The sequence below is a fragment of the Bos indicus genome, chromosome 7 (genome assembly GCF_029378745.1).
Source record: "Bos indicus isolate NIAB-ARS_2022 breed Sahiwal x Tharparkar chromosome 7, NIAB-ARS_B.indTharparkar_mat_pri_1.0, whole genome shotgun sequence".
Classification (NCBI taxonomy): Eukaryota; Metazoa; Chordata; class Mammalia; order Artiodactyla; family Bovidae; genus Bos; species Bos indicus.
The window spans coordinates 93,273,881-93,300,333 of NC_091766.1; the positions used below are offsets into that span (position 1 = coordinate 93,273,881).

At 38.0% G+C, this 26,453-nt stretch overlaps 1 protein-coding gene across 1 annotated transcript in view; it reads right to left on the minus strand.

Moving 5' to 3' along the window:
* Positions 1-6,433: 6,433 nt before the first annotated feature.
* The window catches only part of KIAA0825 (KIAA0825 ortholog), a 430,821-nt gene continuing 410,801 nt past the window's right edge, over positions 6,434-26,453 (minus strand). Inside the window, exon 21 of the mRNA XM_019965428.2 lies at positions 6,434-10,293. Within this exon, the coding sequence (XP_019820987.2) occupies positions 10,176-10,293 (118 nt within the window). The 3' untranslated portion in view covers positions 6,434-10,175. The remainder of the gene's footprint in view (positions 10,294-26,453) is intronic.

Genomic DNA, 26,453 nt, shown 5'->3' on the forward strand with positions numbered 1-26,453 from the left:
AATAAGAAAGGGAGTATGTCAAGGCTGTTTATTGTCACCCTGCTTATTTAACTTATATGCAGAATACATCATGAGAAACGCTGGGCTGGAAAAGCACAAGTTGGAATCAAGATTGCTGGGAGAAATATCAGTAACCTCAGATATGCAGATGATACCACCCTTATGGCAGAAAGCAAAGAAGAACTAAAGGGCCTCTTGATGAAAGTGAAAGAGGAGCGTGAAAAAGTTGGCTTAAAGCTCAACATTCAGAAAACTAAGCTCGTGGCATCTGGTCCCATCACCTCATGGCAAATAGATGGGGAAACAGTGACAGACTTTATTTTGGGGGGCTCCAAAATCACTGCAGATGGTGACTGCAGCCATGAAATTAAAAGGGACTTGCTCCTTGGAAGAAAAGTTATGACCAACCTAGACAGCATATTAAAAAGCAGAGACATTACTTTGCCAACAAAGGTCCCTCTAGTCAAGGCTATGGTTTTCCCAGTAGTCATGTATGGACGTGAGAGTTGGACTATAAGGAAAGTTGAGTGCAGAAGAATTGATGCTTTTGAACCATGGTGTTGGAGAAGACTCTTGAGAGTCCCTTGGATTGCAAGGAGATACAACCATTGAATCCTAAAGGAAATCAGTCCTGAATATTCACTGGAAGGACTAATGCTGAGGCTGAATTTGTAACACTTTGGCCACCTGATGTGAAGAACTGACTCACTGGAAAAGACCCTGATGCTGGGAAAGATTGAAGGCAGGAAGAAAAGGGGACGTCAGAGGATGAGATGGTTGGATGGCATCACCAACTCAATGGACATGAGTTAGAGTAAACTCTGGGAGGTGGTGATGGACAGGGAGGCCTGGTGTGCTGCAGTCCATGAGGTTGCAAAGAGTTGGACACGACTGCGTGAGTGAACTGAACAGGAAGCAGAAGTCAGTATGGGTAGAACACTTTAAATTGTAATAGATGAATTGGCAGAAGGTCACCGTCCAGGTGAGCTATTTAAAATCCTAAAAGAAGATGCTTTTAAAGTGCCGCACTCAATATGTCAGCACATTTGGAAATCTCAGCTGTGGGAAAGGTCAGTTTTCATTCTAATCCCAAAAAGGGCAATGCCAAAGAATGTTCAAACTACCATACAAATGCACTCATTTCACATGGTAATAAAGTTATGCTCAAAATCATTCAATCTCAGCTTCAGCAGTATGTGAACTGAGAATTTCCAGATATACAAGCTGAGTTTAGACAAGGTTGAGGAACCAGAGATCAAATTGCCAACATTAGTTGGATCACGGAGAAAGCAAGGGGATTCCAGAAAAAACATTTCCTTCATTGACTATACTAAAGCCTTTGACCTTGTGGATTACAACAAACTGTGAACATTTCTTAAAGAGATGTGAATACCGTACCACCTTAACTGTCTCCTGAGAAACCTGTATGCAGTACAAGAAGCAACAGAGCCAGACATGGAAAAATCAACATTCAAAAACTAAGGTCATGGTATCTGGACCCATCATTTCATGGCAAATGGAAGGGGAAAAAGTGGAAGCAGTGACAGATTTTATTTTGGGGGTTTCCAAAATCACTATGATGGTGACTGCAGCCACGAAATTAAAAGACACTTGCTTCTTGGAAGGAAAGCTAGACAGCATAGTAAAAAGCAGAGACATCACTATGCCAACAAAGGTCCACATAGAAAAAGCTATGGTTTTTCTAGTAGTCATGTATGGATGTGAGAGTTGGGCCATAAAAGAAGGCTGAGCACTGAAAAGCTGATGCTTTTGAATGGTGGTGCTGGAGAAGGAGAAGACTCTTGAGAGTCCCCTGGACAGCAAGGAGATTAAACCAGTCAATCCTAAAGGAAATCAACCCTGAATAATCATTGTAATGACTGAAACACCAATACTATGGCCACCTGATAGGAAGAGCTGACTCATTGTAAAAAAAATCCTGATGCTGGGAAAGATTGAAGGCAAAAGGAGAAGGGAACGGCAGCAGATGAGAAGATTAGATTGCATCCCATCTCAGTGTACATGAATTTGAGCAAACTCCAGGGGATAGTGGGAATCTTCCCTGTGGCTCAGAGGGTAAAGCGTCTCCCTGCAATGCAGGAGACCTGGGTTCGTTCCCTGGGTCCGAAAGATCCCCTGAAGAAGGAAATTGCAACCTACCCCGGTACCTTTGCCTGGAAAATCCCATGGACGGAAAAGCCTGATAGGCTACAGTCCATACAGTCACAAAGAGTTGGACGTGCCTGATCGACTTCACTTTCTTTTTCTTTCTTTCAGGGGATAGTGAAGGACAGGGGAGCCTGGCATGCTGCAGTCCATGGGGTCGCAAAGAGTAGGACACAGTGGCTAAACAGCAACACTGTGGACTACTCTAGGCGTTGAAACTCACGGACTGGTTTGAGAATCAAGACTCCCAAATGGTTTCATTGGTTGTGGGAAGGAAGGTAGAACACTTTTGTGACTGTTACCTCCAGGAGCCACACTGAAAGTCAGAGAAAAAGTCTCTTCTGACAGTGGGAGAGGAAAAGTGACCATTTTGAAATATGCCCAGAGCTCTCTATTTTCCTTAACAAAGCCTGCCTTTAAGGGAAACTGTTTTACCAGACCCTAACCAACCACGTGCTTACCAGCCTAGTGGAATGAAACTGCTCTACTCCAGACCACCCTAACCTTCGAAGTGGAAGGAAAGTGGACTTCATGCAGCAAAAGAAGGGAACAGGAAGCAGAGAGATGAAAATGTTAAGAAAGATTCAAAAGGAAATGGTAGAAATCTAAAACATAGGAACGGAAATGAAAAATACTTCTGGCAGTCTGACTCATAAGTAGACTGAACACAAACAAGGAAGGAATCTAGGTTGAGGGTATGTCAAAAGAAACTTCCAAAACTGAAAAACAAAAAAAGAAAAAGGAATCAAAAAGATGAAACAGAATACCCAAGAAAGTGGGAAAATTACAAAAAGTTTAGTGTGTGCCTAATGCAAATACTAGAAAAAGAAGGGAGAAAGAAATAAAAAGGAACTATTTGAAGTAATGACACAATTTTTCAAAATTATTGACACACTAAAATCCACAGATCCAAGAACTTAGAGGAGTCTAAACTAGATAAATAGTAAAAAAAAATTTACACTTGGGCATATATAATCAAACATTAGAAAATCAAAATCTATGAGAAAATTTTGAAAGAAGTCAGGGAAGAAAATAATGCTGCCTACAGAGGGAAAAAAAAAAGATGTGAGTTTTTAAACTTTTTTTCCAGAAACTATGCAAGTAGACAATGGAATGATATATTTAGACTTGAAAGAATAAAACACCAACATAGAATTTGATATCCAGTGAAATTACCCCTAGAAATAGAGGAAAAATAAAGACTTTCTCAGACAAAAATGGAGGGAAATTGTCACCAGAAGATTTGCCCTGGAAGAAATGTTAAAAGAAGTTCTTGAAAGAGAAATGTTACAGATCAGAAATTTGGATCCACCTAAAGAGTTTATGAGAAGGAATAAATTATAATAAATCTTTTTTTTTTAAACTTTCCTTAGTTGATGTAACAGATAGCACTATTCAAGGTAATGTGAACATTGTAGTCTGTGATTATAGCTTATGCATAAGTGAAATGAATGACGGCAGTGCTACCAAGGACTGGAGGGAGAAATTGAAAATACTTTGTATTTTTAGTACTCATGAAGCATTATTGTGTTATTGGAATGTGGACTTAGGTAAATTATAAATGTATATTGCAAATCCTAGAGCAACCTTTTTAGATCATCCAAAAAAAAGGAAAGTTTGAATTGATATATTAAGACAGGATGGAAACTGGAATCTTATAAATGTTCATTTAGAGGACATCAAAGAAGGCAGAAAAAGTGTGGAAGACCCTAGAAAAGAAGAATAAGGAGGAATGAACAGAAAACAATGAATAGAAGCAATGAATAGAAAATATTTAAAGTAGTTTAGATCATATTAGATGTTTAAATATCTAAAATTGAGACATTCCAAAACATCCTAATGTAAACAGAAAAGCCATAATGCAAGACTAGCGTATAATCTAGGGGTAAAAAAAAATATTTGACAAAACAGGTTTGAAATTTCTGCTTATTTCCCCCAACCCCAAGTGCTACATATTCAGTGTAGAAGTCATATGTTAACACACACATACACACACACATATAGGTATGTATATAAATAAGAGAAACTATCATCATGTTAAAATCATGTTTTCAAGTTGGAAAGGGTACCTCCTTATTGGAATATTATTTAATAGGACTGAGTAATTCTTCAGTCTCTTCTTGGTACTTTTATGAACTTTCTCTACCAGTTTACATCTCAAGTCTGAACTCTTTTATTCCTAGTTCTCCACAGTTACTTCTTTAAGCACAAATTTTAGTCTGATCTCTTCTTGTTCTAATCCTTTATACACTTATGTCTCTTGTGGCCAACATGATTATTCCCAAATATCCTCAGAAATGTATCTACTTCCCAATATTCACTGGAACTTGGTATATTGAATATGGTTAGTAGGCTTTAAGATATATTCCCACATTCTTATAATGAGATTTCCTTACACACACACACACAGACATGCACACACACAGAGTACATAACTATAATCTGAGCTGTGAGTACAATTATGTGATGAGCTGTGTGAGTTCTCCTAATTAATCTCTGAATATAAGGGTGGTCTTGAAGCCTTCCCCCAAACAGAGTTACCTATTCTTAAAAGAAAAGACAAGTCCCTTAAGAGATACAGACTGATCCCAAGCTAACTCATTGTTGGAATCATTAGACAAGAAAGAATTAAAGAGCTATTACAACTATGCTTAATGTCTTAAAATATATTCACATTGAACAAAAATGCAGGAATTCTCAAGAAACACATAAAATTTACAATAAGGAACCAAATGGAAATTCCATTACAAAGCAACAAAAGGATCCCCTCCTCCTGAGTTTGAGTGGGATGAGCGACTTGCTCTTAACTACTAGAATTTGATAAAGGAGATGGAATGTGCATGATTAAATACATGTGATTTTGTAACATACAGTTGTAACATTCACCTTGCAAGATTGTTTCTTACAGAGCAAGCAAGAGGCCATTTTGGCTAGACTCACATGGCAAGAAACTGAAGCTCTGAGTTGGTAGCCTGCAAGGTGATGAATGTCGTTAACAACAATGTGAACTTAGAAGTGGCGTATTACCTGGTTGAACCTCAGATGAGTCCAAGCCCTGGCTGACACCTGCATTGCAGCCTTGTGAGGTCCTGAGCGGGGAGCCCAGCTAAACCATGTCCAGACACTTGACACAAAGGCTATGGGATGATGAAGGTGTGTGTTGTTTCAAGCTGCCAAGTTATGAAGTATTGTTAATTCTGTAGCAATTACTAATATAAGTCTTTTTCTTATAAGTAGTTATTATGATATTTTGAGGGGAAAAGAGATTTACAGGGCTTTGGATTCTTTAAATTCTGGAGAAACAAGTGTTTACCGCTCTACTCATGATGCTGTTGTAAACATTTCTCAAAGGCAAAGCGGGTAGTTTTTATTGTTGTGTGGAATAATCTTTGATATCAAATATACAGGTCTCATAGTTCCCCATTGAAATTTAAAAGCTTTCAGTCATCATGTTAAGAAAGTTCATTAGTAGAGATTCCACTTACAGCCGTGTGTGTATGTGTGCACATGGTAAATAAAGAGCACACAATAGTATAAAATAATATAAAGTCTACCATCTTAACCCATCTTAACCATTTTTAAGTGTCTGGTTCAGCAGTATTAAATATAGTCATGTTGTTGTGAAACATATGGTCAGAATATTTTTCTTCTTTTAAAACTGAAACTCTATACCTATTAAACAACTCCTCTTTCCCCCTCCCCGTAATCCCAAGTAGCCATCATTCTGCTTTGTTTCTATGAATCTGACTACTCTTAGATACTTCAGATAAGTAGAACCATACAGCATTTGTCTTTTTGTGGCTGTCTTATTTCACCTAGCACAGTGTTTTTTTAAATTATGCAATGCTTCAAGAATCATGAAAATCATTAGAAAAACAAAAATTTTTTATAAGAAATTTCTGATATAAACTACCTGAAGCTCCCTTTGACTCAGGAATCTGTGAACTGGGAATAATAGGATATTTAACATAAACCGATGTTAGTAGACAAAACAGTGATTTATGTTTCCCATTTCTCGGTTGGTAGTTTTATAACATTTTTTCATAGAGATGACAATCTAAAATATCTGAAATATACATTATCATCTATACAGTTGACTCTTGAACACAGGGGTTAGGGGTGCCTATCCTGACTGTGTAATGTTCCAACTGACTCTCCATATCCACAGTTCTGAATCTACAGATCAGCCAACTGTATATTATGTAGCAGTGTGGTATATATTTAGTAAAACATCTGCATGTAAGTGAACCTGTACAGTTCAAACCTATGTTGTTCAAGGGTAAACTGTATTTTATTAAAAATTATTTCATATCGTTTTAACATTCAGTTCAGTTCAGTCACTCAGTCGTGTCCAGTTCTCTGCGACCCCATGAATTGCAGCACACCAGGCCTCCCTGTCCATCACCAACTCCCGGAGTTCACTCAGACTCACGTCCATCGAGTCAGTGATGCCATCCAACCATCTCATCCTCTGTCGTCCCCTTCTCCTCCTGCCCCCAATCCCTCCCAGCATCAGAGTCTTTTCCAATGAGTCAACTCTTTGCATCAGGTGGCCAAAGTACTGGAGTTTCAGCTTCAGCATCATTCCCTCCAAAGAAATCCCAGGGCTGATCTCCTTCAGAATGGACTGGTTGGATCTCCTTGCAGTCCAAGGATCTCTCAAGAGTCTTCTCCAACACCACAGGTCAAAAGCATCAATTCTTCGGTGCTCAGCCTTCTTCACAGTCCAACTCTCACATCCATACATGACCACTGGAAAAACCATAGCCTTGACTAGATGGACCTTTGTTGGTAAAGTAATGTCTCTGCTTTTCAATATGCTATCTAGGTTGGTCATAACTTTTCTTCCAAGGAGTAAGCGTCTTTTAATTTCATGGCTGCAGTCACCATCTACAGTGATTTTGGAGCCCCAAAAAATAAAGTCTGACACTGTTTCCACTGTTTCCCTGTCTATTTCCCATGAAGTGATGGGACCAGATGCCATGATCTTCGTTTTCTGAATGTTGAGCTTTAAATGTTGAGTTTTAACATTGCTAGGCCAATAATAGATAACTTTATAATTACATAAAAATACAGTTAAACAAAACACAGAAGGAATATTTTATAGGAAGATAATATTATTGTAATAAGCATATGCAGTTATTAAATATAACTTCATTCCTATTGTTTACTTATACTAAAATGAATGTGAGAAAGAATAACTGTTTTGGAGTATCACTTTTTATCATAATTTAAGAAACATCAAACGTAAAGTCACAATGATCTGGCAGGTCAATGACCTGTCAGTTAAATTCCCAATTATAAATCTTATTGTTCGTAACTAGGATATGAAAGCAGCCTACATGTCCATCGACAGATGAATGGATAAAGAAATTGTGGTACATATATACAGTGGAATATTACTCAGCCATTAAAAGGAACTCATCTGAGTCAGTTCTAGTTCTAGAGCCTGTTATACAGAGCGATGTAAGTCAGAAAGAGAAAAGAAGTATCGTATGTTAATATATATACATGGAATCTAGAACAATGGAACTGATGATCCTATTAGCAGGGCAGGAATGGAAATGCAGACAAGCATACAGAGCACTCTTGTGGACACAGCAGGGGAGGAGAGGGCGGGACAAGCTGAGAGTAGCACTGAAATGTGTACATGATCATATGGAAAACACACAGCTAGTGGGAAGATGCTGTATAACACGGGGAGCTGAAACTGGTGCTCAGCGACAACCTAACAGGGTGGGAGCGAGGTTCAGAGGGAGGGGACGTATGTATACTTATGGCTGATTCACGCTGAATGACAGGAACCGATACAGTATTATAATTATCCTCCAAAAAGTTTAAGAAAAAATAAATTTATTGCATTTATAACTACAGTAATTTAATAGAGCCATGGAGAACAGAAATCAAGTGAAAACTCTGGTCTCCTTTCACCTCATCTCATTCTCTCCATATTATACATCTTTCCTTTCGAAAGGGAGCCATATAGAATTTTTTTTTAATACAAACTAAATCACTTTCCAGGATTTATGCAGAAATGTACAGATTCAATTAAAAATAGTGTTAACAGATGATCTTTAGATATATTAGGCAAAAGAACCCAAATGTGAAATCCTGTAAGTTTATAAGATGATTTTATTTAGTTTTTAGATCAGTTTTTTTTTTTTTACTATTTTAGTGTCTATTCTAATAAAACATAGTTATGCAGCATTAGTACATCCCTAAGCTGAAGGAATAAAAGTCAACTGTTGCCTTATGTTGGTTGTTATAGTAACTGTTTATAGGTAAGACTATACAGAAAGTCTAATTCTCACAATAGTTTCTTACCATTTTTTAAATGGTCTTCCATAGAATTTTTAGAAATTACTTCAACTATGTCTTAAAACACCTGGTTTATGATTATACTGGCCAATCAAAGTAAAATTCTTTAAAAATAAACTGTGTTATTTGGCAAGCAGCTGACTACACGGCCATTCATGTGTTTTTATGTAAGGAGACAATGCGAGAGATTTTCTAAGGTGGCCTCTGCCAAGCTTTACTCTTTGCAAAATGCTCAAGTACTTTCCCTTGGAAATTAGGTAGCCTATACACAGTTTATAAAAATCACAGAATGTAAGGGCCTGAATAACCTGAGAATCTCAGTAACTATGACGTTCAATGTCATATGGCCTAAAGTAATTCGTGATATAAGGCTTCTCCCAGATGTCCTATAGATTGCTCCACAGTCTAATTGTCTTTGCTGTCTTCTCACAATGACACCCATTTAAGCAACTGTGTTTATTAACTGTCCACTAGATGACTAACTCTACAGTAGACATTTGGGGTGACTACTGTTATAAAGGGAAACGTCAAATTACATCGTAAAGACTTCGATGGCTTTTTCATCTAATATCAGGCACTGATTGGAAGGATATAGTAAATACAACTTTACTTGGCATAGAAGGCACTAGAACATACTCCATTTCTTTTGTGCGTCTGTGCATGTGTGTGTGTATCAATGTAACGGAAATAAGAGAAGTAACAGAAACTATGAAATTATGGATAATGAAGTGCTAGAGTGAGTTTTGAACGTGACTTTGGGAGAAAGATGATTTCTTGTTGGGAAAAATGACAAGTGTGTGGCTCAGATGACAGGCAGTTCCTTGAACTTGGCACTTCTGGGTATAGGTTCTGAAAGCGTATGATTAGAAGTCTGAATGTGATGTCTGAAAAATCACTATGGACACGTAGATTGTTGTTATTTAGTCACTAAATTGTGTCCGACTCTGTGAACCCATTGACAGTGGCCTGCCAGGCTCCTCTGTCTATGCGGTTTTCCAGGCAAGAATACTGGAGTGGGTTGCCATTTCCTTTTCCAGGGGATCTTCCCGACCCAGGGATCGAACCAGCAACTCCTACATTGGCAGGGGGATTCTGTACCACTGAGCCACCAATGAAGCCCGTCATAGGCATAGATATTACTAAAGTTATACTTCAAGAGAGTGCTTTTTGTGGCTCTGATTAAAATAAATTGGAAGAGGAAGAGGCGATGGGAAAGGAGACTGGTACAGCGGTGTTATTAAAGGCAGTTACGATTGACTTGGGTTACGGCTACAAAATTAATCTGAACTTTTCAGATGACCCTCAAGGGGCCATGTGATTCCAACTTAACATTCAAATGTTGTATTTAAAAATCCTTAGGGAAAAGATTTCCAAACAGTTTGCCTGTTGTCATAGATACTTGAAGACTGAAAGGAAAAAAAAAAAAAGTAATTCAAAGGGAACACGAGATGGCAGCAGTTATATCATATTAAGAGAAAGACTGAGGAAAGAAAAAAACATTTGAAATTATTTTTAAAATGAAAAATATATAGCATTTTATTCTTTATGTGCTGTTCTCCTTTTCAGTTCAGCAATTACTCATGGGTTTCATGCTTCACAGCACTTCAGAGGTTCATTCTGACTAGAGTAGAAAGCCTACTCCATTACATGTGATCGTTTCCTAAAATAAAGCTGTTGCTGTTTTCTGCAGATCACTGTTCCTCTGTGTTATCTGAGGCAGAAGAGTCCTGGATGGTGCACATAAGTTTCAGATGTTCCAACATTGCTTTTTCTTCCTCTGCTAGTTTTTCGTCCTTCCTCATTTCCCACCTAAAAGAAAAATCACATCTTAGCATTTTTGTAACTTCCAGACTACAGTCAACACTCAGTTATTCAGGGCTTGAGCATGTGCAGTCATTGGTTTATTGAGTGCTTCTCCTTCTTTATTCTTTTACTCACTGTCTCTTACAGTTCATGAGCACTGCTTCGGCAGAGGAGCTAAGTAGAGTCCAACCAGCGCCACTCCAGGGGAAATTTTTAAGTATAGTTCTAAGTGAGTTTTCTGTATTTCTAGATTTAAAAACTGTATGGCTTCCCAGGATATGCGTGCATATAAGTACAATCTAGAATTAGATTTGCAATTAATAAGAGAATATTTTTCACAGTATTTTTTCCCTCACTGATCAACATATCAGTGGCTTTGAGTTGCAGAGAAGTTCACCAGGAAGGCTTTAGCCACAAGAAGAAGACCACACTGCACTGGATATACCTTAAAGGCAGGTCCATCTTTTCCTAGAAATAAGATCAGATTTGAAATAATCAATTTAAATCACCCAAGAAAGCACCAAATTGTTAGCAAGGTTCCATAGAGCATTTGCTAAAAAAAAAAAAAAAAAAAAGACTAAAGACTTTCTAATTTTGGGTGATTGTGAGATACAGAGCAATATGTTAGAATATGGAACTATATATGTATATAATCCCACAAAGTACATATCGCAGTAACCCAAGTGCAGTTAATCGTTTCTCTTATATCCGCCACTGTTCAGGATTGGCCATGGCGTACTTAACCCAGCACACAGCAAGGACTCATCTGCATATAATTCATTTCTCTTTTCCTCACTCCTATTTCTACCAGCACATCAACCATGATGTGCTGTCACAGAAGGATTCTAAAACCAATGCTAATACATCCTAAAAGACCCTCTGCTAGAAGGGTCTTAAACCGATAGGATTCTAACAGACAAGAAGCTGTTCACTGAATGTCTTCCAGAAGCCCTCTATTTTCTTCTCGACAGAATTCCTGGATAATAAACAGCCTGTCATACAAGAGGAAAGGATAAAAACTCGGGGGAGATTGTTCTGGTCTTGTTTGAGTAGTGAAAAGAAAACAGAGGCATATTCCATAGAAACCTGCTTACACACAGGTTTCCTTGTTGGAGTGTTGGGTTCACTATGCCTGGCCAGTCCTAGGATGTGATATATATATATATATATATGTACTTGGGTTTCCTTTACTTTGCTTTTTTATCCTCTGTCTGGAACTCTCCTCGTCTCCTAGCCCCAACCTTGCCTGGACCCCATACCATCTTAGTTTCTCCATCTGTTCCTATATGGTCAGAGTGAGGTCATGGATCATATAGGTTTTAATAGCAGCTTGAAAGATAAGAGATTTTTCACCACCACACTATTCAGAGTCATACGACAAGGGGCAGTACTCCTGAGCTCACTACTTTGAGATTTAAAATTTAGCATATAAGGTGCTAAATTATACTTTGAGTATCCTTTAAGGTATAAGTATACCATATACAGCTTTCATGCAATTTTGAAGATTAAAAACTGTCATTACCCATTTTATATACATGAATTTGGGCATCATTAATTTGCACATTGAGTTGAACTCTTTCCATGCAGGGAAATATTAACAGAAATTATTGACATAGCACTAACATATCAATCTGTAAATCCTTACAACAAAATGTTGCTATCCCCATTCTATAGAGGAGAAAACAGGCATAGAATATTAATGTCACTTGACCAACTATCTTTGGATTGAAATCAGGGATTCATGTTCTGGAGCCTGGGCTTGTAAATGCAACATTTACCATATTTTAAAAACCATTCTACGAGTATCATTAATTAAGATAAAAAATAGTTTGAATACTTAATTCTCTGAAAAATGTTACTGGAATTGGGCTAGATATTTTAAAAAAGAACTTTCTAAAATTCATATATAGATATATGGTATTAGTTCAGTTATAGATATTCAAAAGAAATCCAAACATAAAAAATTAGATTTGTCTTTTCTCCCTCCATGTGACGTGCTAATATTGTACCAAGTGAATCATGAATGTCAACAGAACAAAATATGTAATGTGAACATAAATATTTTGATCATTATCTCTAGTTGTGAAAACTGAAAGTATAATCTCTCTGCTTCATTATAAAATTTGTATAAGTAATGTAATTTAAATGAATTGTATACATAATAGACTCCAAGATAAGGATTTTTGAAGCTTATTGACAATTATAGGTACATCACAGCATAATTGAGCTGTTAGCAATTAATGATATTAGGCAGTTATTTACCTACCACAACCTTCTTATATTTGCTTTGAAGGAAAAAACTGACTCATAAGAAAATAAGAAATTATTAATATGACCAAGATAGGAGGAAAATACTATTAGAACTACATTTTTCCCTAATAACTTTATTTATATCAAATAAAAATAATAGGGCCTCGAAATGTATGTTTATTTTCATGAGCATTATTATATTTCACATTTATATGTTCTTAAGAATTTATATATAATTCTTAGTTTTAGGCTTTGTTAATGCAGTGCAAAAACAAGTCAGTTCTGTCAAAAAAACTATTGGGAGAAAAAATAATCTATCAATTTATCAAACATAATTAACTGGGAAATTTGTTCCCCTGGTGTCTCCGTGGTAAAGAATCTGTCTGATAGTGCAGGAGGCTCAGGAGACGTGGGTAAGATCTCTGGGTTGGGAAGGTCTTTAGAAGGGAATGGCACCTGACCCCAGTACTCTTGCCTGGCGAATCCCATGGACAGAGAAGCCTGGTGGGCTACAGTCCATGGGGTCGCAGAGTCGGACACGACTGAGAACACAGCGTAGTTTGTTCCCTAGTTTCCTCTATTATATTTAAAATTTGTAGTGAAAGCCTGTCTGTACAGAAAAAAAAAAAAAAAAAAAAACAGTTGGAACCAGTATAGTCTAGTTCTCTTTAAAAAGCATTATGAAGTAATAATGTTTCTATTTTATCCATCTTTGGTAGGCCGCTCTCCTTCACTTTTGGTAAATTCCCCACCTGCGTACCTTGGAAAGAGAACTGCAATCTTAGACACTGATGAGCAGCGAAATCCCATGAGACCTCACTGATCTGTACCACAATCTTAACCATCTTCTGGAATGTGCCTCATCCATAAGGCTCCTTGGTTAGTTGAGTAGATGTGGGAACTTGATTCTATTTGATTAGGGGGTCCTTTTTCATACAAACACAACAGGGAACCTAAAACCTGGGCTGAAATACTCCGAACAGAACTAACAGTCACAACCTTGTTCACTAGTACTACTCGAATTGACTTGTGGGTTCTCAGTTTTGGTGGGTCTAACTGGATTTACACAAACATTGAAATCTAGACCAGAGATATCTGGATGCTCCTCTGTATGTTATGTGACTGGTAGTTAATACAAAGGCTCTTACATGTACCAGACCATGGGCCAAGAGCTTTCTAATTCTGCTCATCGATGAGCCACGGCAGACTTGGGATCTCTTAAATAAGACCTTGAGAGGTGTGAAATAAAAACAGTCACAGATCAGTGAGTAACTGTTCCAGTGATCAGTTTGGTAAAATCTTTTATTTGGGGTCCTCTATGGATAGCTGTATGTCAGAGCCAACCAGGAGTGCCAAGCTGAGGAGTATATCCTTGGTAGCAGAGTCCTGACTGTCGCAGAGGCAAGTCTGGGGTGGGTGTGTGGTGCTTACTGCAGGAAAGAGCAGCCAACAGGCGGAGGAGGAGGCCCAGAATCTGGAGTGGAAGAAGTTCTCTGAAGCATTTACTATGCCTTGTACTAGTAAAAGAGAGATCTAAACTCTGTGCACTCAGAAGTATCCTGATTAAAAGCACATGCTCTGGAATCACTCTGCCTTTGGGTTGAATCCATACTGTTCATATAGTATAGTTGAATCACCTCGGGCAAGTTTCTTACCCGCTTCTGTGCCTCAAGATTCTCAACTGTAAAATGTGGACAAAATAGTTTGAGAGGAGCACAGCTGTGCTCATTTGTATGTGCTGTCTATGACTGATTTCACTCCAGTGTTGGAGTATAGTGATTGTGAGTGAGACTGACTGAGACCAAAGTCCTGCTAAGCTTAAATGATCTACTATTTGGACTTATACAGAGAATGTTGCCGAATAAAGTTCTAGAATAGTGGTCCTAACTGGGGTGATACCATCTCCCTATGGGGAAATGTGGAGAGACTTTTGGTTGACACTGTCCAGGGAGTGACTCTGGGAACCAGGGAACAGAGACTGTAGACATCTTTAATATACAACAAACCTAAACGATAAAGAGTTGTCTTCCTGAAATGTCAATAGCATGCTTGTTGAGAAACATGTGCTCTAGAGTCTCCAAAATAATGTTGAAGGATCCCTTCAACATTTAATTTGTGATTGTAACTGAAATGCTGTTTATAATGTTTCACTGCTTAGAGTACTATTTGCTGAAGAATAGAGGTTTTGAAGCCAGGTGCTGGATTTGAATCCCTTATAAGCTGTGTGACCACAGGCAAGCCAGATAAAGTGTGCTTCAGTTTCCTGAGCAGTAAAATGGGAATAATAACAGTGCCTGCTTCATAGCGTTGCCGTCAGAATGAAATGACTAAGTACACATAAAACATACAAAATAGTAAACAGTTCATAGCAAACACTCAATAAATGTTAACTGTTAGTAGTATCATTATTATTTGCCATATTGGTTAAAGTTGCAAGTAGCAAAAATCCTGACTGGTGGTTTAAACAAATAGGTGTTTGTTTTTCTTGTATAATGAGAAATCCAGAGGTAGGTGACTACTGGCATAGCTTAAGTAGCTTGACAGCAGCAGGGCTGATGTCTCTGTGTTTTCTTGCCCTTCACCTCATGGCTCCAAGGTGGCTGCTGTAGCTCCAGCATCATGTCCTTGTTTTGAGGTAGGAAAAAGCAGGAAGGGGCTGGTGCTGCATCTGACCCACTAGGTTTTATTTCCCGGATTCTTCCCAGAATAGCCATACTGTCTAGGTTTGAATCCAGATCCTGCCTGTTACTGGCTGTGTGATGTTGGGTAAGTTTCTTAACATCTCTGTTGTCTCATTTTGCAAAATAGGAGATACTAATGGTATGCATCTTAAGGCATTATTGTAAGTAGTGGGTGAGTTATGAATCATAACATGTTGCTATTATTTCATTATTTTTTGAGACTGCTTGTATGCAGTGGCTTCCCCAGAACTCCTGTGTTGACATTCCTTCTCCTGCCCTGTGCCCTTCATGTCATTTTATCTGATAAATTCCCTTTTGAATAAATATTTTGCTACATATCACAGTGGTTTTTACTCAGTGTTCAGTTATACATTTCTGTGATCGTGTTGTCGTTGCCTCTTGTCTTTGGTGAAGGAGACATTTCTTGCCCGTTCACTCTGTTCAGCCTCGCATGGCCAAGGCTGCTTTTGTTTTCCTATAACCCCTTTGTTGTATGTTTCAAGTACAGTCTATAATGATGGCATTCCATCATATTATTGCCATTTCTCCTGAAACACCAATAAAACACTTGGATATAAAAATAAGTGAAATAAGCCACCTGATTTAATGTTATTATTAAACATTATGTAGTACTTTATATTTACAAAGTGCTTTACAATTATTTATTAGCTAATTGTCCTGTTAAACAACATTAACCATCTGGTCGAATGAATGATTTCAAATTGTCCTACCAGCTGATATCTGAGGGATGAGAAGTGAAGTCATGTTGGACTTGCAGTCCTTCTCCTCTGTACGGCACAGTGCAGACTGGCTTCAGAGGGCGGTGCAAACCCCAAGGGAAAGTTAGCTCTCTGCTCTCTCCTTTCCTGCTCTCCTGTAAATGTGGGTTTACTTCAGGATTCAGTCCTGGACTATTTTCTCTTCTCTCGCAGAAAACCCCACAGCTACTCCCACATATTCAGCTGCTGTCTCCACATCTGTAATTCATGTGTCTCCCAAACAGTCATTCAGTGTCTTTAAAATTTATTTTTGTCCTAAACTCTCTAAATTCAACTTCTTGATGGTTATTTTCATTCCCATTCCAATTATATTAATCATTCATGTATTTTTTCATACACACACACACACACACACACACACATATAACTTATTCAAATTGACCTTCAGCCCTCACACTCAATAACACAGGGTCTGAAGTTCACAAAGCAATTCACACCTCTGCTTCCAATCTTGTCTGCACTGTCAGCTGCCAGTTAAGGGACACTTACTCTGCAATCATGGTCTCACATTCATCCCTCTGCAATCAGTCCACAGTTCAGGTGCTGTGATAGTATGATTTATAATAAGAAATATATTTTTAGTCTTCTTACCAATTTCTGGCACAGAGCTCCTAAAACCCTTGGAATTTACTGTGAGGAGAGCTCTAAAGGTGTCTTTTGTTATGTTAACAGAAACACAGAGGGTTGGAGACTGGCGACCACTGGAATGAACCACATGATTAGAGAGCTGGAATTTGTAATCCCACTCCCCACCTCTGGGGAGAGAGGAGGAGCTGGAGGTGAAATCCCATCACAGGTGACCAATGATTTAGCCAGTTATGCCTGTGTAATGAAGCCTTCATAAAAGCCCACAAGGAGAGGTTCAGCATTTCCAAGCTGCTAAACACACGGGGATCTGGGGACAGCCGCCTGCTGGGACACAGGTCATGAGGCCTCTACTTTCTTTCGCCATGCTTTACCCTAGGTGTCTCTTCCATCTGGCTGTTCCTGAGTTCTATTCTTTCAAAATAAACCAAGAATCCACTAAGTAAAAAATAGCTGCCGTCATCTCTCCTCAGGGAGATGATTTTCCTTATTACCTTCGGACCAACGTTTTTCCATGTTTGCATTGTTTACTTCGCTGCCCATTCACTTGAAATGCCTTTTCATGTATCCCAATCCTGCACGTTCTTCACACTTAGTCCGTATCCCGCTTCTTTCATAAACTCTTTCCCAACTACCTAACCCTGACGTGATTGGCTTGTCCTCGTTTGAGTCCTATCGTACCTAACGTCAGCACTATTTTGGTAAATTAATGATATATTGCTTTGTTACTTCTTCTCTGTTATGTTCTTAAGCAGTTATTTGATGATTGCATTTTTTCCCCACATGTACTATGGTTTCATCTATATTTGCAGTTGCTTGAGGAAGACTTTCAATTATAACTTTTACTCTAAATTTTTATTCAAAGAAGGTATTTCAGATAGCAAACAGCATAGTGTTCTGTACACTTGCTGCTGCTGCTGCTGCTAAGTTGCTTCAGTCGTGTCCGACTCTGTGCGACCCCATAGATGGCAGCCCACCAGGCTCCCCCGTCCCTGGGATTCTCCAGGCAAGAACACCAGAGTGGGTTGCCATTTCCTTCTCCAATGTATGAAAGTGAAAAGTGAAAGGGAAGTCGCTCAGTCGTGTCCGACTCTAGCGACCCCATGGACTGCAGCCCACCAGGCTCCTCCGTCCATGGGATTTTCTAGGCAAAAGTACTGGAGTGGGGTGACATTGCCTTCTCTGCTGTACACTTTTAGCACTCACAAAATATCTCTTGATTCTCTCATGTTAGAAGCTTAGGTGTTGCTATGTTACTCTTAGGTAAATGATCTTTAACCACTAGCGTCACAAAGGATAGTAGTTGGTATCTCCAATATGTATTGTTAAATTATTTGCATGAATCAAAAAATGAGGACTCTAAGAGCCTTAAAATGTGTCCCTTCATCCTTAGTCTCTACATCACTAGTGGATTCTTAAATTCAGTGGTCATACCAAAAGACAACTTCTTGCAAATTCATTCATTGACTAATCATCTCTACATCCCTTTTAAGAATGAGATGTTAGTACAAGGGAAACAAGACGGAGTAAATCATGTTTCCTTGGTGCCAGCCTAGTGTGTCTGACTAACATAAAACACAAAACTGTTGGAAGACTGAAATTAGAGGACCTTTTAAGTTACCTGCTATGTTGGACTTTTAGTACACGTATAGCTTATATTCACTGGAAAGACTGATGCTGAAGCTGAAACTCCAATACTTTGGCCACCTCATGCGAAGAACTGACTCATCTGAAAAGACCCTGATGCTGGGAAAGATTGAGGGCAGAAGGAGAAGGGGACAAGAGAGGATGAGATGGTTGAATGGCATCACCGACTGAATGGACATGAGTTTGAGTAAACCCCGGGAGCTGGTGATGGACAGGGAGGGTTGGGCGTGCTGCAGTCCCTGGGGTCACAGAGTCAGACAAGACTGGGCGACTGAACTGAACTGATAGCTTATACTATAAGAGATTTCCCATGGTTTATAGTTTATTCAATATCTATCACAGTGAGCCACATTTTAGAACAATTTTACTGTGTATAATTAATTTGTCCCTTCACCCAGCAAACATTTATTGAGTGCCTACTAACCTCAAAACACTGGGCTAGGTTATATAGAGGTGAGTAGAACTGGATATGGTCTTCTCTTCAGAGAGCTTATTCACACCAAGAGTTCATCATATGGGCTTGACTGAATAATCTTCAGCAATTGTTTGTGGGAAAGGCATAATTCAGGCATTTCTTCCTTGACTCATGAAATAATCTGAGGTAGTCTTGCGGATTAATTCATGTCCTTTTTCTTTCACTGGAAATGTAGCAGCATTGATGACAGAATGCCCCCCCCCCTTTTTTTTTAAGTAGTAAGGTCATTTATCAAATGCTATGCTAAAATTGAGAGCTATAGAATTTGATGTTCTTTAAAGACATTTCTGTAAAAACATGATTCTGAATAGCACTTAATCCAGAGGACAAACTTTAGGGAGGGGTCAGATAAAATACTATCCAGAATTTGAGAAAAATTATGGAAAATCTGTTATAAACCAGAAAACCAGTGTTGAATATAATCACTGTGAATATAAATGGCATCATTTTTTAGTAGCTCTTTTTATGCACATAAACCGCAGAGTTAGAGAGCTAGTTTCTTACTTTGGGGACAGGTCTTTATAATACTAGACTTAATATTAATAGATGAGACCTACCCACTTTTTGGTCTGTTCTCCAGATGATACAAATCCATAACTACTTTTGCCTAATGTTTTAAAACCCAGGTTTTAAGAAATGTATACAATTTTCAGTCTATCTTCTTTAGCATACATTTAGTGGAAATGGAGAAATTGTTATTCTTTTCATGTAACCTAGACAATTGATTTATTGCTTAGCTTTGTCTTCTCTAAAACAGAATAGTTTAATTTTTTTTTTTTTTCTGAACTTTGTATTGCATCTCCAAAGTAGTTAGATAATAGGAATCATACATGGGAGCTCTGAGGCCTTATACCATTTTCAGTAGAAGCATTATGGGAATGAGAGAATGGCAAAAATCTCACTGATAAGAGAGCAGAGAGAGCTTTGCAAACTTATTTCTAACTTAAGTTAGTTATTTCCTCTAAAGCTAATTATGGTATGTTTGTTTGGGGAGAATTCAATAGGAAAAAGGAAAACATTAAGGTTTTGACATTCAAAAAATCTCAAAAATGCTTAAGGGTACCATTTATTTGTATTGTTTTCTTTTCAAACTTAGAGACTTTATTTTTAATATTATGGAGATTTTTGTGACGTGAAAAGGACATTCAGTGTTTATATAAGTGGAAATCACATCTTTGTTTTTGGAAGTTAAAAAACAAAAGCATTTCTTAAAGTAAGTTATTCCAACTCCCATCAAATTATTTTGCCTCAGTTTAACACTTAAATATCCAGAAAATAATGTGTATTTATTTTATGAAAATACATCACAGTTTGTTAATATACTACTTAGAATTCCTGGAACCTAATGCTATATATATTTAATGCATAGAAATATATAGAAATAGGATTAATGTATAGAGAAACATATTTAATATATATGTATAAATACAGTTTATCTCTGAATATCCATATTAAATACTATGAAACATCAACACTTGCCATCATATATTAGCAGGTTGGGTACTTACTTTAGCCAAGAATTTATTATATGTTTATGGTAACTCACTATATATGCATTTTATCTAGCTATTTCTGCAAGAATTCAAATGGATTTTCTTTTGTAAGGTAGCTGATTTCTTTTGCTACTACTGATGCAGTAAAAGGAATTTTTCTATGCTCAGGAACAGGCAACAAAACTCTTAATTTGAATTTATAGTCTACAGAGACAATCTGCGATACAACATAACTGCCCAACAGTTTATTTTAATTAATATGATTTGTTCTACATATTTAAGTAGGAGAGTTATATACCAGCCAATGGGACAACTAAGAATGCTAACAGTAACATTTTAAATAGTAATGGCTTAGGGAAAACATAAACGGAAGCATAGCCATCAGTAGTAATGGAAGCTAAACTTTTCTGTTACCAGTAAATCACCCTTCTCTTCACAGAGACTCCTTCTACCAGTGGATTTTTAAACATTCTTAGAGTTTAAATAGAAGTCTAAGGTCATGCTCTTTGGCCAGCATTCAGTGCTAATATAGAAGAAATGCCCTCTGCTAGAAGTTTCAAGACTACTATATATCGTGAGAACTGTATTGCTTATTTTTTAACAGTAATGTACAGTTAATAAAGTACTTTTTTCCCTAGTTTAATTTGATGTACCTTGAAATGTTCATGGACTATGCTCTATAGACACTTGTTGTCTATACCATTAACATAACAAAACTGTTATGTTAAAAGTTACATAATTTGTGTAAAGCAATGGTATCCTTTCTCCAGAAATGACTGTTTAAAAAGTCTTATTTTCATCGAGAAAATGATTACATATTCACAACTCCAAAACTTCTAAAAATTGAATGCATCTTTCCTAGACATGTAAAGCTGATGCCAACATAGGCATCACAGGTTTTTTTGGCAACACAGATTGGCACAAGGGTAACCAATTTCTGCACTAATCACTTCCGAGGATAACAATCTTAATGGAAGCATTATTTATAAATGTGAGATCTGTCAGCTGAAAAGGCTGTTTGCAATCTCTCATTCAAATTAATAGCACCATCATGTTTAGAAAAGGATTTAAAATATAGATCTGGCTCATATTTTGTTTAAAATTGACTAAGAATTTCGAAAGTGTAAAACCATTTGGGCTTCCCTGGTGGCTCAGCTGGTAAAGAATCCACCTGCAAGGTAGGAAATCTGGGTTCGATCCCTGGGTTGGGACAATCCCCTGGAGAAGGGAATGGCTACCCACTCCAGTATCCTGGCCTGGAGAACTCCACGGACTGTATAGTCCATGGGGTTGCAAAGAGTTGGATACGACTGAGCAACTTTCATTTTCATGTTCAAAACCACTCTGGAATCTAGGAGGAAAATGAGACTCTACACAGTTAATCGGGTTTTCCTGGTGGCTCAGCTGGTAAAGAATCTGCCTGCAATGCGGGAGACCTGGGTTTGATCCCTGGGTTGGGAAGATCCCCTGGAGGAGGGGAAGGCTACCCGCTCCTGGAAAATTCCATGGACTGTATAGTCCATGGGGTCGCAAAGAGTTGGACAGGACTGAGCATCACTCTTCGTTGAGTCACTGCCCATATATTCATATTCACATAGTTTCCAATGTTCTATCATTACTGAATGAATGAAAGTCTTTACTGAATGCCTACTATGTATCAGCACTGTGGGGGTTTGGAGCTTACGAGAGTTAATGCTTATTTAAAATTTTCAGTGTGCTAAGCATTGTTCTAAAGAAGTTACATATATTCATTTAGAATTTGTAGCAACTTTAACTTAAAAAATCTTTATTTTATATTGGAGTATAGTTGATTAATGATGTTGTGTTAGTTTCAAGTGTACAGCAAGGTCATCCAGTTATACATATACATGTATCTTCTTTTTCTAATTATTTTCATATTTAGATTATTACAGAGTACTGAGCAGAGTTCCCTGTGCTGTACAGTAAGTCCTTGTTGGTTGCCTGTTGCAGGCATAGCAGTGTATACATGTCAGTCCCAAACTCCTAATCTATCCCTCCTCCCCCCAGCACCCATCCTCCCTGGTAGAGGCAAGTTCATACTCTTAAGTCTGTGAGTCTGTTTGTAAATAAGTTAATTTGTATCATTTTTGTTTTAGGCTCAGAATATAAGTGATAGCATATGATATTTGTCTTTCTCTGATTTACTTCACTTACTATGATAATCTCTAGATCTATCCATGTCGCTGTAAATGGCATTATTTCATTCGTTTTTATGATTGAGTAATATCCCATTGTACATATGTACCACATCTTCTTTTCCCTTCCCTCTGTTGATGGACATTTAAGTTGCTTCTCTGTTTCGACTATTCTCAGTAGTGCTTCAGTGAACATTGGAGTGCATGTATCTTTTCAAATTATCGTTTTCTCCAGATATATGCTCAGGCACGGGAATGTCGGATCATATGGTAGTTCTGTTTTTAGTTTTATAAGGAACCTCCATACAGTCTCCATAGTGGTTGTACCAATTTACATTCCCAGCAACAGTGTGGGAGGATTTCCTTTTCTCCGGACCCACTGATCATTTATTGTTTGTAGACCTTTTGATGATGGCTTTCGAGCAGTGTGACATTGCACCTCACTGTACATTTGATTGAGCATCTTTTCATGTGTCTCTTGGAAGTGTATATGTCTTCCTTGAAGAAACGTCTATTTGGATCTTTTGCCTATTTCTGGACTAGGTTGTGATTGCTGTTGTTGTTGTTTTTTTTTTTTTTTTATTGAGCTGCATGAGCTGTTTGTATATTTGGACATTAATCCCTTCTTGGTCACTTCATTTGCAAATATTTTCTTCCATTCTGCGGGTGATCTTTTTGTTTCTGGTTTCCTTTGCCATTCAAAAACTTTTAAGTTTGATTAGGTCCCACTTGTTTATATGTTTTTTAAATTTTTATTACTCTAGGAGGAGGATCGAAGAAGATATAGCTGCAATTTACGTCAAAGAGTGTTCTACATGTCTTTTCCTCTAGAGTTTTTTTAGTACCAGTCTCACATTTAGGTCTTTAATCCATTTTTAATTTATTTTTATGTACAGTGTTAGAGAATGTTCTAATTTTGTTCTTTTACATGTAGCTTTCCAGTTTTCCCAACGTCACTTCTTGAAGAAATTGTCTTTTCTTCACTGTATATTCTCGCATCCTTTGTTATAGTCTAATTAGTCTGAGGTCTCTTAGACTGTCCTCATTTCTTTTCATTCTGTTTCTTTGTTCTGTCCTATGGAAGTGATTTCTACCATTCTGTCTTCCAGCTCAATTGTTCATTTTTCTACCTTAGTTATTCTGCTATTGATTCCTTTTCATGTATTTTTCATTTTAGCTATTGTATTGTTCATCTCTGTATTGTATTGTTCTTCACTTTTCCTAGGTCTTCGTTAAACATTTCTGGTATCTGGTTGATCGGTACCTCTATTTTTTTTTTTTTTTTTTGAGATCTTATATCATCTTTAGTATCATTACTCTGAATTCTTTTCCAGGTAGATTGCCTAATTCCACTTCCTTGGTGGGAAAAATGGAAGCCTACAGAAGTGCCCAGGCCAGTGAGTAGTCCCCAGAACTACTTCTACCAGTGTATTCGTCTCCACAATGAGCCACGGCCAGCCACCCACCTCACCCCTGACCATCACAGGACACCCTCCAATACTAGGTCTGGCCCAGTCTCTTATGACGTCACTGCTTTTTTCCTGGGTCCTGGTGTGCATGAGACCTTGTGTGTGCCCTCCAAGAGTAGAGTTTCTAATTCTTCCAGCACTGTGGAATTCCTGTGATCAAAACTTGCTGGCCTTCAAAGCCAGATTCTCTGGAGGCTCTTCCTCCCATTGCCAGACCCCTAGGTCCATCTAGTCAAAGCTGTGGTTCTTCTAGTAGTCATGTATGGATGTGAGAGCTGAACAATAAAAAAGGCCGAGAGCTGAAGAACTGATGCCTTCAAATTGCGGTTCTGGAGTAGACTCCTGAGAGTCCCTTGGACTGCAAGGATATCAAACTAGTCAATCCTAAAGGAAATCAACCTTGAATATTCATTGCAAGTTTGATGCTGAAGCTCCAATACTTTGGCCACCTAACGCGAACAGCCAACTCATTGGAAAAGATCCTGATGCTGGGAAAAATTGAAGGCCGGAGGAGACGGGGGATGACAGAGGACGAGTTGGCTGGATGGCATCACCGACTCAATGGACATGAGTTTGAGCAAACTCTGGGAGGCGTGAAGGACAGGGAAGACTGGCATGCTGCAGTCCATGGGGCCGCAGAGTCGGACACAACTGCGCAACTGAAGAACAACTACAACGGGCTGGGGAGACTGACGTGGGGCTCAGAACTTTCACGCCCGGGGGAGAAATTCTGCAATATAATTATTTTCCAGTTTGTGGGTTGCCCACCTGGTGAATATGGGGTTTGATTTTATAGCAGTTGCACCCCTCCTACTATCTCACTGTGGCTTTGTCTTTGTCTCTGGATGTAGAGTATCTTTTTTTTTGGTAGGTTCCAGAGGTTTTTTTTTTTATCGGTGGTTGTTCAGCAGTTAGTTGTGATTTTGGTGTTTTTTAAGAAGAAGTGAGTTCATGTCCTTCTACTCCATTTTGTCTCCGTCTTGCAACTTTAATTATTGCCAAACACCAGGAGTTAGCCAGGGTCACACAGCTGGTCAGTGGTAGAGCCAGGATTCTAATCCAGGCACTTGGCTCTAGACTTACTGCTGTTCTTCACCACGGTGCCTCTCCTGCCCCTATGTCTCTGTGCCTCCTATAACAATAAGTGAAATGTGAGCCGCTCACAGTTTAACAAAGTTAATATCCACTCTGTGTATATTAACAAATTAATTAATGGGGAAAAAAAATACCAGCCTCTCTGTACCCGTTTATGGCAGGCCAGAATTGGAAGAACTGATACGTTTCAGACCGACTTGAGATGAGGTACCTCAGCTTTTACAGTGGAGGCAGGTTAGGCGCTTCTCAAGAGAACTCCCAGTGCTTCAGCTCTTTGGGAATGAGGAGACCACTTCCTTTCTTCCCTTCTTCACTCCTGGGGAACCAATTAGAAGTACTACTTCCTCTTAACTTCATGCTGACTTCAAGGAGATTGATAGGCATGATAAACACGACCCTTGTCTTCAAAGAACATAATTTCAAATAGGTGTCAAAGCTGTATCAGGAAAAAAATGTCATCTGATGACCCTTCAGTAAGCTGTGGTGCCCTCTTCAATAGCTGCACAAAATGTGGAGCATATCCTGTGTCCAGACTTGGCCACTCTTCCCATGATTCTTGCTAGTTCAGCTTGGAATATTTAACATGAAATCACCACTGAAATGCGGGGCCTTCATAGGTGAATTTTAAGTTTCAGTACTTCTTCATTTTCACTTTTGAGAATAGCTGTGTATACATTAAATAATTCATATATTAAATAATTCTGTGTATACAAAAATAATTCAAAACAAGGCCAACACTTCAGTGTGAGCTCAAGCTTTGGTAAAATACATAAAAGTAATGCTTAGTCCAGAAGAAATTGAAACTCTAAGCACATTTTGTTGCATTTGTTCCTTGTTTTTAATCTAATAAATGTTTCCCAGAATGGAGTTTGCAAATCAAAGTAAATATATATATTTATATATATTTAAAATACTTATTTATTCTCTTTTGGGTTCCATGTCAATTGTGTACATTTCATAAATATAAACATAAGACATATTTGCTAAGGAATTACGTTTGTTGATGTGGCAGCCTCATGACTTAAAGTATAAAAAATTCATACCTTGTCAATTATGAATTGCATTTTCCCCATTTGTATAGAATATGGAATTTGTTTGAGTGCTAGCTAAAAATATACGTGATACTATTTCAGATGTGAGTGTTGCTTAAAAAAAAATCAACCTCACCCTGCCTTAAGAGGGGAAACAACATGTGAAAATTATAATCCTTTTAAATAAATTTTTAAAAATCCACCCTTTGCTCATTTACTCAGCTTTCTTCTCACTGCATCCAATTACCAACCTTATCAGTCCATTTCCTTTGATTTATATTTTAGTCCAATGCATGTCATAACAGGAAGGCAGTATAAATACCCTTTAATACTTATGGATTTTTTTTTTTTTTTCAAATTTAGACATCTTTCGTGCTAAGCAGAATTAATGCACTGACTTACTCCCATGGCTATCACCCTGGATGCCGTTTTTCTATTTCATTACCACTTTGTGGATGAACACATCATTGGTGTGGTATTTATCTTGATCGGTAATGAAAAAAGT